At 43.1% G+C, this 17,789-nt stretch overlaps 1 protein-coding gene across 1 annotated transcript in view; it reads right to left on the bottom strand.

Moving 5' to 3' along the window:
• The window catches only part of LOC147733678 (transient receptor potential cation channel subfamily M member 7-like), a 1,990,815-nt gene that overhangs the window by 1,596,725 nt on the left and 376,301 nt on the right, over positions 1 to 17,789 (bottom strand). The window contains exons 6-7 of the mRNA XM_086958252.1: positions 5,671 to 5,795; positions 978 to 1,149 (exon numbers count right to left, since the gene is read on the bottom strand). Of these exons, the coding sequence (XP_086814378.1) occupies positions 978 to 1,149; positions 5,671 to 5,795 (297 nt within the window). The remainder of the gene's footprint in view (positions 1 to 977; positions 1,150 to 5,670; positions 5,796 to 17,789) is intronic.

Here is a 17,789-nt window from a genome sequence, read left to right on the forward strand (position 1 = left end):
GGCATCAAAAAAGAAGCTGGAACTCAGTCAATGTAGGAGGACCACTAAAGCTCCAGGGGAATCAAAGGTACTCCAAAAGGGAGATGACCGTGCCTTAAAAAATCTGTAGCATGGCCTCTTTGAAGGCCTCTATCTACTTTGAGGTCAACAACAATCTAGGAAACTCAGGGTGCACACAGAGCGGCCTTTGGATAGGCTTGAAGGTGGACGAGACCTGCAGAGTTGCATCCTTTGAGTGACAACTGTGTTGCTTCTCTCCAGTGTGGGAGTGGTGAGAGGGGGAGGAGTCCTGCTTAACTTCTTGTACTTTTACCTGAAATCCTACTGCATGACTGGAGGTGACACAGGAGCAGCCTGCGATCAGGAGGGGAAGCAATCTTAAATTCTACAACAGAATTTTGCTTCCCACACCGTGATCACCTTCAGGTGCATCTGGGAGCATTTATTGCACAATTTCAAGTCACCACATGCAAATGTTGTGCAGATCAGTGACTGACAGCTGCTTCGTGCAACTGTAGCATGGTTAAAAGCCTATGGTTTTGGGGGTGGTATTTCCTTGGCACACAACTGAATTCTGATGAAATTTTGAGACTGGGCAAACAGACAAAGTTGGGAGCGGCGATCCAGTTCTGGATTGTAGGGCACCTGGCGCGAATAAAAAGGGTAGGATCGTGCGGTTACAAGTATTAATCAGAAATAAAAGTAGAAACTTACACAATTTACTCCAGCCTCTCCTGAACTAGAAATAGTTATAACACAGTCTGCTAGTGTTAAACAATGTTAAATCTAGAGTTCACAATATGAACCCTTTCCTATTACAGTTGTAACAGAATTCACAATATAAGACCCATTCTTATTGCATTTGTCAAAGTTCACGCTGTATAGACCCTTCCTACTGTATTTGTCATAGGGTTACACTATTCAAAAGCTCTAACTTGATTTGACCTAGGGTCTGCATTAATAGTGTAATCACTTACTTGCATGAATGCGCTGCAGATTGATTGTTTTTTCCAGCTCCCTCCTTAAATGGACTTCTGCTCCATACTTTCCCACTGTTCCATCATCAACCAGAATAAAATGTGAATGAAGATTGTTGAGAACATTCAGTTTGCTTAACGGGTTCAGCAGAGTTTGATAGGGAGCAACGACCTAAACAGAAAAACAATTCTTAATTCTAGCCAATCACCATAGCTTCCGTTCACATAAACATGCGGGCACCGGGACAAATGTGTTTAAACAGTTCCATTCAGGTCTTTAACTGCCTAGGCTTGACTGACACACCAATACATTTATAAATTCCCCACTTTCCTAAAAACGCTATCTTTCAAAAACGACTTAAACATTGTTCTAGGTAAGTCCTTTTCACCATTCCCATACTTCGAATACACATGATCTTGTTATGAAGCCAAAGAACAGCGATGCCTCAAACAATCCAGCATACATCTGGCATTTACTTAAATCCTACTAAACAAAATTGCAGATTGCTAAACTAAAATTAAATCTATATCCCCCATATCAATCTCCAAATTGGCTGCATGATTGCTGGTTGTGTTCTGGCAAGGCTAAAGGAACAATATTCTCAGGACTTCCATATTCCTCCAGCCCCTCTCAGCAAGCAGCAAAGATAGGCCAGCACACTGTAGGACTGTCACTTTTAACAATGCAGATCTTGGTGGTGTGTCTTTCGACAGATAAAATAACATTCCCCCACATCAGATGGGCGAGAGAAAGAACTCATATTGCCCTGTTCAATCTCCAGGCATGAAGGTGTAGCCTCTTGAGATGGGGATATAGAAACTGCCCCAGCGACTGCGAGAGGAGGTCTGCCCTGAGAGGGAGACTGAGTGGAGGGCATAAGAGAGGTAAAGAAGCCACGGTCTTTGTGGCCAATCTAGGGCTATTAATATGACTTGGGCCTGGTCGTGGTGAATCTTCCTCAGCACTAGAGGAATCAACGGTACTGGGAAAAACACAAAGCAGCTGGAAGCCCCAGTCCAATTGAAACATCCCCAATGCTCCATGAATCTGACACTGGAGGATGAAGACGGACGGGCAGTGTGCTTTTCTTGTGAGTCGCAAACCGGTCTAACCGAGGAATCTCCCACATCCTAAAAATGTGCTGAACAGCTTCTGGATAGAGACTCCAATCGTGATAAGTCTGAATAATGCCAAGGTTGATAATCTTCTGTAAACTAGCCAAGCATGCTCTAAGATGATGTAGCTAGAGCTGATTTCCTGAAACATTGGCCGGGGAGGAAGGAGGAGGAAGCGACTGGTTAATGGGCACATCCACATTGACGATCTTTGCCCCTTCCATTGTGGCTCCTCTAAAGGGGATTTGAGGCTTGCTGCTATGCCAACTTCTTCCACAAAAGGACAAGTTCTGGCCGAAAGCTCGAAAACTATGGAACTGCCTGTTGTCCTTAGGTTGCGACTGAAGATTCAAGGACCTCTTAGTCGCCTTACTGTCCATGAACCTTAGCAGCACAGAATACACCTTGGCACCAAACAACTGCACCCCTCGAAGGGTAAATACATCAATGCTGCCTAACATCTGACGAGAAGCCCGACCAGGCAAGTCTCCTTGTGGCCACAGCGGAACCATACTCCTTGCCACTGAGTCAACAGTGTCCAGACCCAACTGTATCCCCTAGCGAGCAGCTGCTTAAGCATCCCTCAGGAGCTCTGAAAAATGACCCTGCAGATCCCCAGGTAACTTTGATACGACCTTCCTTGCCAAGTCCATTGAATCATGTACATAATGCCCTAAAGCACACGTAGCATTTGTTGATTTAAGGGCCATACTTCCAGAGGAGAAGACCTTCTTGGCAGATTGCTCCATCCTCTTGGACTCCCTGTCAGCTGGAGTAGTCGGAAAAGAACCAGACAACAGTTTGGTGGAACAAGAAGCCTGTACTGCCAAACTCTCAGGCATGGGGTGTGATATCAAAACACTGGATCACCTTGAGCTGGCTTGTACCTCCTGGCAACAGACCTGGACACTGCTGATGACATAGGCTATTGCCATATTTCAAGAAGGGGTTCAGTAGGAGTCCTATTAAAAGGTAACAGTGGCTTAGATGATGATGGAAATGAATGAAGCACCTCAATCAACAAGTTGGACTTTAACTCAGCATAAGGTATAGGCCACTAACATTTCTGCCACCTTTCTAATCACAGCATGATAAGATGTGATCTCAGGTGGCCCTATAGGTTATAGGAATAAAAATTCTAACTCTGGAGAGTTATCCAGGCCACTTGCAATCTCCAGTCCTTCAAAATCTGGATCCACGACCATAATCTCGCATTCTTCAACATCCCGATTCTTCGACAAATACCTTTCTTCTTCTAAAAGCCTCTGTACGAGATGTTAAGTTAGACAACAATGCTGGTGGCTGTTCAAACAGCTGTGGATTCGGATCCGGGCGACACATCGCTGTTTTGGATCCAGACGGTGCCTATGAAAGACTCTCGCCCTTCTTGCAATGAAGTCGGTTGTCTCTGCACTGGTGAAGGCCACTGGTGAGTCATCGGCATGAAAGGCAATAACAAAGCCTCTTGGAAATGTGTCAGAAAGCCTAAGAAATAAGAAAGCGGAACCACAGTGCCAGCCGGCGCACCAGATGAGTCACAGCCCTTGCAAAAGGGCTACACTTAGCATATAAAAAGGTGGAAAGATCAGCCCCAGAAGTTTGGAACGGCGGATACTCCTGCTCCTGGATGGGTGGCACTGACAACGGATGTGCTAGAGGGATCACTGGATCCAAATCTGGCTCTGGCAGAGGCTGTTCAGTCGGAGTTGCTGATACATTTCCCCTCTTCCTTCCAGAGTCTTTGGACATGGGGACACCGATCGCGGCGTACCATCCCTTGAAATGCAACGTTGAGAACCATGGCACCACTTTTTTTTGTGCTTCCGTCTGGACGACCTTGCAGTATGGGGAGACAGCAACTCCGACCGAGGCTTTCAATGACCTATCTTCTGCTTTCTAGATTTTGTCATAAAAAGCTGGGCCTCCCTTTCTTTTAAAGCCTTCAGATTCATCTGATGACATGACGAGCTGGCTTCAACATCATGATCAGATGACAGGCACCTAAGGCACTCTTTGTGAGGGTCAATGATGGACATTTGACCTCCGTATACACTGCAGGGCTTAAATCTCAACTTCCTCAAAGGAGATATCTTCACTTGCAATAACGTTGCAACTACAGAAAAGGAACAACAATACAATACGGAGAGCCTAGGAAAAAACATCACATGTCAATGGCACGGAAAAAAGGGAACGGACGTTAGCATGCCAACAAGGTTTTCTTATGGCTTCGATGACATTACAAGGAGTCGCATGCGTAGCCGCGGTATTAGGACGTCCTTGTCAACGTGGGAGAGTTCTGGACAAAGGTTTATGTGGAATGCTGCACATGGGGATATTCAAAAGGCGAGGAATCAGCAGGTACATGTATTCATCAGAAATTGCAGGTCAGGTGAAGACTTTAAGGTGAATAAAGCAAGAGCTCTTTTCTTGAAGGGTGTTGAGTGTTTAAAAGGGGGGTGACCCTATTAAAATCTACAGAGGAATTTAGTTGGTTAGGTGGGTAAATACTAGTACAAAGAGTAATCGCCACCAATTGTGGGTGGCGTGATAGATATTCTGTGTATCCAGCAAGTAGTCACAGGTTATGTCCATCATCATTTGATTGGTGATAGAAAATTGGCCATTCGTGATGATGTTGAATTACTTCAATCCTACAAGCCCTACAGGACCCGGCCAAAGTGACAATATCCTAGATGTCATCATTGAGATTTGTATGCCATGAGCAATGTAATATATGTAGTTATAAATAATGCCTGGCAAGGGTGCATGTCACAGTAAGCTAAGTGGTTTTTAAACATTAGTTTTAATCTCACGTCAACACCAAACTATAGCGTCACTTTAACCTTTGTTTTTCCAGTGTATTTCAGTTGTTTTTTTTAATCATAATAAAAATTGAGCATATGTCCAAATCTCTCAGGCAACCTGCAGCCAACACAAGCTAGATGGATCCGCGAAAACTCCTTAAAATTGTCAAGATAGAGAAACACGTTTTGAAAGTTTTGTGCAGTTTCGCCATCAAATGGCAACAAAGTTATTAGCAAAGCAATAATGGTCTCCATACGGAGACTGTAGCAACACAATTCAACTGCCACTGATATATATAATATATACACATACATATATATACACATACATATATATACACATATATATATACATATATATATATATATATATATATATATATATATATATATATATATATATACATATATATATATATATATATATATATATATATATATATATATATATATATACACATATACACAAACACAAAATCAGCTTGTATTCTGTAAAGTGTATGAAACAAATTATTCCAACTACCTCCTAACATCAGATTTTCTAACCTAAATGGTCCTTTCTCCACTGCCTGGCAACCACTTATGTTTCATTTCTCAGATGTAACCCAAACCCACTTTTTTAACTTGCTCCTTTACTTTTAATTAGGTATGAGGCTGAGCTAACATTTGTAAAAAGCTTCCACTGTGTAAATGGGGTTTGATGATCAATCAGTTATAAATCCAAGAACAAAAACATAAATAATGATAAATGCAAAATAGCTTATTTTTCTTACGTCTCTTCCAATTAGATCGTTTCTGTTTTCAATAACACCCCATGGAGCTATTCCAATAGTGCAAATTTTTCTAGAGGATCTGGAAGCGTGTTCTTTAAGAGCATCACCAACATGTTTTGCAACACCTGTTTACAAATAAAATGCCGATTACTGATGCCAATGCAATGAACAGTACTTATTTACAACAATCACAATTGTTTTTGTTTGGAGTGACTAAAAAACATTTTTTTTAAACTGGGGCTAGCATTCTTGCAGCTTAAATAACTTTACTCCAAGAGCACATGGCCAAATCATGAGTTAGGTTTGTGGCATACTTTGGGGAACTATAATTGCACTGTTTTCTAGCATACATACCAAACACCTCTTCCTTCTGACTTTACTCACCCATCTCTTCTTCACCCACCTTCCTTCCTAAAACCTATTCCAACTTTTGATCACATTAGGTTCACTTCTTCACCCACCTTCCTTCCTAAAACCTATCCCAACTTTTGATCACATTTGGGTCACTTATCAATATACCCTCACAGCATACATACCCCTATACTTTATCTTATCACCCACGTAAAAAAAAAAAAATAAGCCTACTCTAAAATCATCTTTTTTTCTACCCTGAGAAATCATGATGCCAGTGTGATGTTGAAGGTCCCCTCTCAATCTGACAACAACCTATCAGCTTAACATACTGTAAGTCAACTCTCACATCTAACTCCTTATTTAACTTCAAACCACACAGTAAACTTACGAAACCTCGCCTCCAGCAAAACACACCATACCTTAACACACTACAATACTATACAACTTAACATACCATTGCAAATAACCAATATCAAGTATCTTAAATCACACGCTCAGTTAAGCATACCTTCACATCTGGATAGTATTTACTTACTACACAGCATTAGTTCCTTCACACAACATCAAACATCACTAAAATAATTCAGCAACTAACCAAAAAACACTAACACAACACCATCCAACAATCACCTGCTATTTACACTCAACTCCTAAACTTGCTCATGCACATATTCCATGATAACACAAACAATAGTGTATCAAATGATACAAGCTCACCACAAATAACGCCAACAGCAATAGGCGTACTAGAATGGTACTTTGTTTGATTATTCCCGCTGGGGTTCTGATATGTATTGTGACATCACTCACTGTATTGCTGGCTTCTTTAGACTTTTTAGCAAAGTGTAGGGCAAGTTAGTGACTACATTTGATGCTGTGTGGTTTACATCTTCGATCCTTGCACACTATTTACAGAGCTACTGGCTGTTTTTTCCTGCTCAAAGAGATCCCCTAAAAAAACTCAATATGTGTTTTTTCAGTTAGGCGCGTAGGGGGTGGAAGGTTTCCAGGTTCAATAAGGCGCAATTAATGGCTGTAGCATTCCTAGAAGCAAGTCTGGGGAGATAGTGGCCGAATGCCAAAATCAGAAAGGTTGTCAAGTAAGATGGTGCAGTGCAACTTTTCTTCTAAAAAGGCATTAGCCTTTTCATGGACTTAGCAGGCCTTGATAATCACCCTTACAAACTAATGGGATAACGCAATATAAGGCAAAGGACCTGGGTACAATGAAGTAAGGACAACAATAGGTCCTGATGTCCCTCCTTAAAAAAACCAAAGAGGCTCTTGAAATTAATTAGCTAAGTCACTGAGAAGGTTTTCACATAATTGTTACACATGAGAGAAATGACTGCTCTTCAAGATACACCAGAGAGAAGGACACAACAACTGAATTAAAGAGACAATCCTATTTATATATACTATTATTATGAAAATAGCAAAGTCAATAAAACATATGAAGGTATATCAGACAGTCGCTCCATGAAGGAGTGCAGGAAAAAGTGCTCATGTGCGAGGTGAGTGAGAGAAAGGAAAGTCCAAAATGGAACAATTGAAGAACATAGTATCATAATGTTTCACGGAAGACACTGGCTGCAATGATGCTGGGAACAGTAAACCAGTGTGCATGGGCCTGTTTTCAAAACAATGATAAGGTCTTCTTCCACTTTACAGAATAATGCTGGTATACTCAGAATGCATCATCCAGTTTCGGGGTTGTGCTAATATAACATAATCCAGGCCATAGGCTGATGGGTGTCACTGTTTTGACCCGACTTAGGCGTTGAGGGTTAATTTACACCTTCACGTGTGGGTCTTCTTCAGGAGAATAAAAGAGGCTACCTAAATAAAGTAAAGTACAATTAGAGCCTATCACCCTGGTGTACGAGTTCTCATAAAATTTAAATTCATTAAGTGTGTGGTCTATTGACCATTGCAGGCGCCCAAAATGGCAAACCAGGTCAGTCCACAGCTCCCGGAAATGGGTGGTCTGTAACATAAATATATATTAGTAGATATATGGAAGAGTCATGTTCTGTTTAACCGCAGTAATGCGTGGAATTACTAAAATGAAAGTTGTGCAGAGCTGACTTAACACCGCACATATGTGGAGTCGTTTGGACCACTTAGAGGCTCCATATGTATAGGTGATGAGTCAATATACTATGTGAATCCAGCTAAGTCTGATGCCCTTATGTTTAATGCAAACAACTCACCGAGATTATCTAAATAATTAAACCAAATTAGGGAAAAGGGTCGATCTAGAAGTGTTTTACATCCGAGACTACCTCGCCCAGCATAAAAACCCAAACGTGTGCTTTAAGATAGAATAACGAAATACACCTCACTGGCTGGCCGTGCGTCCAAATACAGAAGTTTCTATCTGGACGGCAGATCACAGGAACTAACGAGCGCACGGAGCGACCCGCGGTTAAGAAATCTCTGCGTGCACGTGGAGTGTAACCGATGTGTGGACGCCGGGGTTAATCAACAGCCGCCATCTATCTTAACTGTAGCCATCGGAGGTGTAAACACAAGGTGTGTTTGTTTAGAAGAAAGACTACCTTCTTAATGGGTATTTGACAGAATGCTGAAGAATTAATAATGGTGTCCTCCCTGGACCAGAAACAAGCATCCTGGGACCTGTTTCGGGGTAACACCCCATATCAGCCAGACTAGCTTGATCTGGTGATGTAGCGAGCACAGGACCCATGTCTGGGCATACCCTTCCCACTTAGAGCGGCAAATGCAAAAAGAACAGATGATGGATGTAAATGCTGAATTAATCAAACCTAGACCCCTAGCCACAGATCTGTGTTAAATTATTCTTTTTTCTGCATGCCACGCCATACCTGTTTAGACCAAGGACCAAGGCATATGCAAATCAGTCTTGACCCTGTGCCTCATGGGAACAGTCCAGCCCGAACTGCCTAGCCAGGTCCTCCCTGGACCAGAACAAGCATCCTAGGATGGGTGTCGGTGTAACACCACTCATCAGCCAGGCCAGCTTGAACATGGTGGCGCAGCGAGCAAGGTACCCACGTCTGGGCATACCCGTCCCACTTAGGGTGACAAAGGCAAAAAGAGCATATGATGGACGGAATGCTGAATTAATCAAACACTCACCCCCCAGTCACAGATCTGGGTTAAATCCATCTTTTATTGCACGCTGCACCATTCCAGTTTAGTCCCAGCCATATGCAAATTAGTCTTGACCCCACAGGAACAGTCCTGCACGAACTGCCAGACCAGGTCCTGGCAATTTGGGTTGGACTGTTCCCATGGGGAACCGGGTCAAGACTGATTTGCATTATCTAAACTGTAATGGCATGGGAACAAAAAACAATGGATTTAGGCCCAGACCTCTGTACTGGGGTGAGTGACATTGTGCAGCATTCTGTCCATCAATTGTTCTTTATGCATTCCTCACTCCGAGTGGGATGGGTATGCAAATTACTGGCTAGCTGTGCAGGCACACATTGGGCATTTTTATGTCTATTATCTATTACAACATTCATGAATTTATTACATACTACATCATGAGGCTGCACCGTTCTGCATTTACATTTTATTAATTATTCTTTCTAGGTTCTTAACTGTTGTGAGGTATTGAGTTCTGCAGATTTTATCAACATAAAAGCCTGGGTTTGCCACTAATGTTCACCATGGTACTTTGAATACATGGTTCATTTCAAGGTAGCGATTTCATTCTGCTACATTGCCTATCATATTTGTCTCCAGAGAAATAAAAGGCTCATATTTAACTCCATGGCTGCTATGCGTTTTCCCCCTCTGTGCTGAAAATTCTTTTATTACATTGTTTTATGACGAGCTGGGCTCGTCATCAGTGTTTGAGGAGGCTACACCATGACGAGCCCAGCTCGTCATGAGTGTGGAAGGGGTTAATAAACATTCTTTATTAATAAATCACTTGAATATTGATTTATGACTATTACAGAAATACAGTATGTGCATATTCATTTCTGAATTCCACTGCACACACTTATTTGATAGAAAACTATTAGCATACTATTTCTAGCTCCACATTGCTTGTGGAAGGACAGACTAAGGTATATGATAATTGGGTGCTATAGATGACTCTCATAGTAGTGAGTGGGCTTTCCTTCACATAATATGCAGTTAATCACACTATGACTTCGTTCTCTACCCGGGTAACATTTGTCAATCTCCTATCCTCACATTTTGAATAGACTTCTACATATTACGCACTTTTGATTTTTGGCCTCGATCTGATAATAGTATGTAACACAGCAATGTTATATTTCTATATGTACAAGTCTTGCACAGGGAATTCAGGCACATGACTGCATGTTCATCACTGTCCTTGTTTAGTTTAACAAGTTCATTTAGTGGTGATGAGATACTTATTTGAAGCATGTACCCATTTTGTTTGCATGCATGTAGCATTGTGTATACTTTGCAATCTCTTCATGTTTATTGTATGTGGATGATTTAAAAAACAATCTGTATATATTCTATGTTTTGCAGCCCTGAAGAAGACGTTTTGTACTGTTTTCATCACTAATGATATGGATCCTATGCGGGTCACATTTTTCTTAAGTTGAAGGAGAGTTTCTCCTGGTTTTGAAGGCTAAGATGGCTGGTCTTCAAGACTCTAGCACCACTAAGCGCTGAACAATATGTTACTCAAAAGTGTGTTGAGTGCAGTATTCTTGTGCCTCGGCCTCTCCTTTGTACATTGCTTGTATATGCAATAACAATCTCTTATTAACTAAGCATGTGTGTTTGACAGTGTGGTGTTCTGTAGGAATTTTAATTTTTGTAAATGAAAATAACCCCTAATATGGGTACCCTGTAGTTTGCTATTGCCAATGCTTTTGCCTCAAACATTCAACACAGATGGACCGCATGAGGCGCCCTTCCTAGTAGAGAAAGGATCCTACTATGAACCCAACTGATTTTAATGGACAAACCCAACACAAGGGAATCAGCTCAACTTAGTGTCAAAGGTGACCCTGAGAAAAGGGAAATAATCTGCTCTTAGGTTAATTGTTGTTGATGTAAATTGGATTAACTTCGGAGCCGGGTGACAAATGGATATAACTTTAGATTTTGCCAAGCTGGTTGTCCGATCCGAGGATTCCATGTGAATTACTTAGTTAGTGACTAAACGTTGCAGTCTTTTAGAGTGACAGAAGCACAGCTTGGTCAGAGTAAATTAAAAGTGGAGATCGTCTATTCCCCAGGCTAGAAGAGTCTGCACACTCTTAAAGGTTCGGACTCTAGAGATGGTAATAAAGAGGGTGGCTAGGCAATCCTGCCTGACACCTCCTAATGAACTAAAGAACGGAGTGCAAATTCCACTGTGCTTGAATCTCACAGAAAGAGCTATGTTTCCTATGTAGAAGTGCTACAATTGTCTACAATTTAGAATGTCTACAATTTAGAACGGTCCACCAGATCAAATGTGGAGGGTACACATAAAATCCCAACAAGCATTTGCAATGCAATAGGTCTCGCATTAGTAAAGTTTGAGCTATTGGTCTTGTAAATGACAACATTTTTATTAATGTGTTGGTTTTGAAAATAGCGAAATTAATAGCTTTGCCATTTACAATGCCAATACTTTTATCTTTTGCAAATGTGAAACCTATAGCATTTGTAATGCAACATGTTTTGTATTTACGTGACTTAGATGTATTGATATTACAAATGACAAAGGCTTTTAATTTTTTTAAATAATTAATACTTAAATAAAAGTTATTGTAATTTATAATGGCAATAGTTTAAACTTTTGTAAATAACTTTTGTGAAGATTATGTTGTGTATTTAATTGTGATGAAAATCCAAGAACAGAAGTGAAATATTAACATCTTTTTATGACATTTTTAATAGAGCTTGAAACATTGAGAAAAAATATTTGAACCAGTTATTGTTGAATGGTTGCACAGATTGATACTGTGGTGGCACTGAGTGATGTTGTGGTGGCGACGAGTGATGCTGTGTCGTTCAGTGATGCTGTGGTAGCGCATAGTGATGTTGTGGTGCCCCTGAGTGATGCTGTGGTACTCCTGAGTGATGCTGTGGTACTCCTGAGTGATGCTGTGGTGGTGCGATAGATAGAGTGAGGGCGAAAGATAGCTAGAGGGAGGGCGAAAGATAGCTAGAGGGAGGGCGATAGATGTAATTTAATGTAAAAATCACTTATATAGCGCAAAAACTGTCATCCTACGGGTATCCTGGCGCTTTTAGAAATGGTGATGGTCCGCACATTACCAGCCCGTAATAGGCAGTGAAAGAACTAGTTTTCCATCTTAGGAAACAACCAGGTTTTCAGATTCTTTCTGAAACAGGTCCATGAACTGGCCTGTCTGATGGTCTGGGGCAGCTAGAGGGAGGGTGAAAGATAGATAGAGTGAGGGGGAAAGATAGATGGAGTGAGGGCGAAAGTTAGATAGATGGAGTGAGGGGGAAAGATAGATGGAGTGAGGGCGAAAGTTAGATAGATGGAGTGAGGGCGAAAGTTAGATAGATAGCGTGAGGGCGATAGATAGATAGCGTGAGGGCGATAGATAGATAGCGTGATGGCGATAGATAGATAGCGTGAGGGCGATAGATAGATAGCGTGAGGGCGATAGATAGCGTGAGGGCGATAGATAGATAGCGTGAGGGCGATAGATAGATAGCGTGAGGGCGATAGATAGATAACGTGAGGGCGATAGATAGATAGCGTGAGGGCGATAGATAGCGTGAGGGCGATAGATAGATAGATAGCGTGAGGGCGATAGATAGATAGCGTGAGGGCGATAGATAGATAGCGTGAGGGCGATAAATAAGATAGCGTGAGGGCGATAGATAGATGTGTGTGGTTGTGTGTGGTTGTGTGTGGTGTGTGGCTGAGCGTGTGGCTGAGCGTGTGGCTGAGCTTGTGGCTGAGCTTGTGGCTGAGCTTGTGGCTGAGCTTGTGGCTGAGCTTGAGTGGGGTGATGTTTGTGTGTGGGGTGATGTTTGTGTGTGGGGTGATGTTTGTGTGTGGTGTAATGTTTGTGTGTGGTGTAATGTTTGTGTGTGGTGTAATGTTTGTGTGTGGGGTGATGTGTGTGTGTGTGGTTGTGTGTGTGTGTGTGGTTGTGTGTGTGTGTTTACAGAAGGATGTATGTGGAAGAGAGCTGCAGATCAGCACAGCAGAAGAGAACAGGGAGTTAAAAAAGGAGGCGGGTGGTAGAGAACAGCAGATCAGCACAGGAGAAAAGAACAGAGTTAAAGAAGGAGGCGGGGTGGAAGAGAGCAGCAGATCAGCACAGGTGAAGAGAACATGGATATAAAGAAGGACGTGGGGCGATAGAGTGAGGGCGATAGATAAGATAGAGGTAGGGCGGTAGAGTGGGTGAGGGCGGTAGAGTGGGTGAGGGCGGTAGAGTTAGTGAGGGCGGTAGAGTGAGTGAGGGCGGTAGAGTGAGTGAGGGCGGTAGAGTGAGTGAGGGCGGTAGAGTGAGTGAGGGCGGTAGAGTGAGTGAGGGCGGTAGAGTGAGTGAGGGCGGTAGAGTGAGTGAGGGCGGTAGAGTGAGTGAGGGCGGTAGAGTGAGTGAGGGCGGTAGAGTGAGTGAGGGCGAGGGTGGGTGAGGGGGTGTGAGGGTGAGGGAGGGTGAGGGGGTGTGTGAGGGTGAGATGTGTGAGGGTGTGTGAGGGTGTGTGAGGGTGTGTGAGGCACATACGGAACCGAACGGGAATACAAATAAAATGAAACACCTGAAGCAGGTGGGCCACGGAATATCAAAAAGAGAGAGCAGGCACATATAAAATGAAACAGGAATAAAAATAAAAGTAAACACCTGAAGCACGTGGCCATGAAAGATCAAAGAGAGCGAGCATGCACATACCGAATAAATCAGGAATACAAATAAAAGGAAACACTTGAAGCCAGGAGGCCATAGAAGAACAAAGAGAGAAAACAGGCACATAGGGAATGAAACAGGAATACAAATAAGAGGAAACAGCTGAACCAGGTGGGCCACGGAAGATGAAAGAGAAGGAGCAGGCACATATAAAAAGAAACACGAATACAAATGAAAGCAAACACCTGAAGCAGGTGAGCCACGGACAATCAAAGAGAAAATAGGCACATATCGAATAAAACAGGAATACAGATAAAAAGAAGCACCTTATGCAGATGTCCCACGGAAAATGAGAGAGAGAGAGAGAGAGAGAGCAGGCCCATACTGAATGAAATGGGAATACAAATAAAAGGAAACACCTGAAGCAGGTGGGTCACGGAAGAACAAAGAGAGAGCAGGCACATAGTAATGAAACGGGATTGCAAAAAAATAATTTTACCAGTAACCCTTGCAGGCAAATATATGGTGAACTGCATGTGCTGAAAGATAAGACACGTTTTGGCGAACTCAGTCGCCTTGCTCACTCAACGTCAGTGCTTTGGAACCCAACCATATTTTAAAACATCACTAAAACAGTCATGTGCTAAGGTGTCACCTGACAGATAGAGAACATGGTGAAAAGACTTTCTAAATACCAAAATCATTCTACCTTAGGCACTGGCGTCTTGCAGATTATATCACAGTAATTCATATTATGATTTTTTTTAAATATAAATATATATATGCACATTTATACAATTTACACTTGCTTAGCGCATAATATACCTTTGGTATGGCATCGCAACATCTTTTGCTCGTGATGTGTGTGGGGATCAGAGAATACTGGGGGGCTATTGGGATTAAACTCCTGGTAGTGCTGATGGTATGTGGTAGGACCATAGAGGTCTGCAGCAGGCGGAGGCTCTGAGGACAAGGAATAGCTGATAGAAAGGCTGCAAGACTTCACGGATTCACTTTTTAGCTTGTCATCATGGCGTGTCTATTCTAATTACTGGGGGCATTGATGGAGAATGGAGGGCCTTATAGTAGATAAGCTACCGGAGTAATAGCAGGAAAAGGAGTCCAGTTGTGTGAAGTGCTCATTAGCAATCGGCTGGAATTATCTCCATAACAATGTTTGCTTTGACTGCAAGACTTCCAGTTAATTGCAATTATCGCAGATTGGCTATGAAGAGAAGACAGCATGTGCTCGGTTTCTCTGGTCATGTGATGGCTTCTTTGCAGAAGTACTTCAGGCATGATTACTTGCGTGTGTGCGTGCATGTGTGCTAATGGAGATATATCCACTGTAGGGAATATGTGTTTGACCCAGGGGTTCGATTCCAGCCAATACCAATCAGCCTTTCATACTTCTGAGGTCGATAAAATGACTACCATTATGCGGGGGGTACATTTAGGAAGTGATATTCCATCCCAAGATGTCATTCGGAGTGAATGTGGGCTTTATTTTACACACACACACACACGTCACTCACTGTACGTTAAGGTTTCGAAATCGGGTTTACCTATCTGTTTCTGATGTCTGCATTTATTGAATGGATTTTTGTTGGATGGTGTATATCTTTTTTTAGTGATCCGTAACGGTGTGATTAACAGATACAAATTGCTCTACAGTAGGACCCCGCAAGCGAGTGTCGTGCCTCGGTGACTGGACCGCCGGGCGAGGTGGATTGAGCGTGTAATTGTCACTGTGAGAGGAGCGATGACGTTGATGGTGGTGGGAGGGCCGGAGTTAGACTGTCTGTGAGTGGGGCATCAGGGATGGTCAGTACTGTCAGTAGCAGCGGCCACTTTGCTGGCTGAGGGGGCTGCGGGTACACAGAAATATCACGATGTTTCCCAGGTCCACGAGTGATTTGCTAATCCAGTACACACGTTTGATTTGCGCTCTGCTATTTATCCGGTTTACCTCATAAAAACGGGAATTCAAGTTCTAAATTGTACATTAAAAACATTGGCCTAGAGAATACACGTGTATGCAGACTCAAGAGCCTGAACGGACATGCCCGGGGCTCACAGTCACACACACACTAATGGATGTGTAAATCTATTTACATATATAAGTGGGTGAACATGAATTAGACGGGAACAGGCAAAGAAAGGTCCAGGCAGACACGTAAGTGCATGGAGTGCAAACAAAAATCTCACGATTTTCTCACATTAAATCTACGTCACTGTTGCCCGCAGGATCCCGCAGACAAATTAAAAACACAACCGGAAAACAAATCTGTTGCTTTTGTGTGTAATGATCAGCTGTGTAATTGAACTCTTCTCATAATTCGGCGAGACAGCCTCTGTGCCCCTTGGTGCGCACTGCAGTGCGAACCGCGCGCTACAAACCATTAAACTGGTGCAGTGGGAGGCGGTGGCAGACGGGGACAAAGCCTCGGAGGGAACCCTGTCGGAGCTTCACTGGAACGTGCCGACCTTAAGTAAAAGCAGCGTTTGCCTCGGTTCTTCAGAGGTTTCACTTGAGCATTAAATACCCAAATAAGAAACCAGATCTTGAGCGCGAACCCCGATCCAAGGCAGGAGGTCGGAGAAGAGGCTCCCCGCCTCTCAAGGCCCCCTTCTGCAAACAACCCCCTTATATCAGGAAAAATCTCTTTACCGTAAATGGCTTTTTCCCCTGGATGACGACAACGGTAATAAGCAGTGACGAGCAAGGCCGTACATTAGAACAAGCATCGCGGCACCTGTGCTCCACATCCGGGCCGGGGAGGAAACAGGGGGGGATAGGAGCGCGAGGGCTGCTTGCGCGTGCGCTGTTGCTGGATCTGTTGCTCGTGCACAGTGGCGACGATGCAAACTTGAGGGGGCTCCTGTGATCCAGACAGAGTATGCCGATGAAGACAAGAGACCAGCGCAAAGTCACCACAATTGCTGGTAAGTGGGATATATCTACATTTAAAATATTTAAAGACTTGCATGTTGAATGCTGCGTTGTTTACGTGTACGCGAAAGTGAAACTGCATGCTTTTGCCTCGGGACAGGAGATGTGCACGTTGCTGGACGTGCGCGTTCACAAGCCACAATCTGCTCGTGGCCCGGTCTGTGGTCGTTTGGCAGCCATCACGATGACAATAGTTCTCGCTTGCGAGACCTAAAAAGGGATCTTATTACAAAAAATAAACTTTGGAAGAGCATTCCTTGTTCAGAAGCCCACCTTGTAGTTTATTCACTGAGATCCTCACTAACAGTTTTAAAGTAGAATCTTTTAGGCCATTGCCATAATCACAGCCCTTCAAAATGTATTGAGATTATGGGGGAATGCGACCATTTCCACGTTTCTGGACTGGTTAGCACGCCTTTGGGAGATATTAGTAATGTAAACAATAGCAATGGCACTACGAAATGACCTGGGACCCCTCATTCAAATACTATCTCACTCTCAGAAGTTCACAAGCCTGCAATACCTAAAAGCCGTATGGCTCAACCTAGATGATGCATCAATATTCCTTCCTTCAGAGCACTCATACTCCTGATACAATCTGGGAGATCAGTACACGCGGAAAGTGATGGCACTGTACGCAAACCCCAGTGCGCAGATAGCTATCAATAGGGCAGCCTCAGAACAATTCACCCTCCAGCGTGGGACAAGACAGGGATGCCCCCTGTCCCCCGCGCTGTTTTTACTGACGTTGGAACCCCTGTTCAGAGATATTGTAGCCAATAGAGAAATGATGGGGGTCACCATCAACAAGGCCACAGCCAAACTAGCAGCTTATGCGGATGACATTCTCATAGTCACAGAGAGCCCCAAGTCCTCTATCACTGCCCTCATGGAAACCATTGGTAAATACTCAGCCCACTCCGGCTATAAACTAAACAGAGACAAATCGGAATGTATGCCACTTAACATCCACATCACCAGAGAGGTACTAGAACTCA

Source organism: Lissotriton vulgaris, chromosome 2_1 (genome assembly GCF_964263255.1).
Source record: "Lissotriton vulgaris chromosome 2_1, aLisVul1.2, whole genome shotgun sequence".
NCBI lineage: Eukaryota > Metazoa > Chordata > Amphibia > Caudata > Salamandridae > Lissotriton > Lissotriton vulgaris.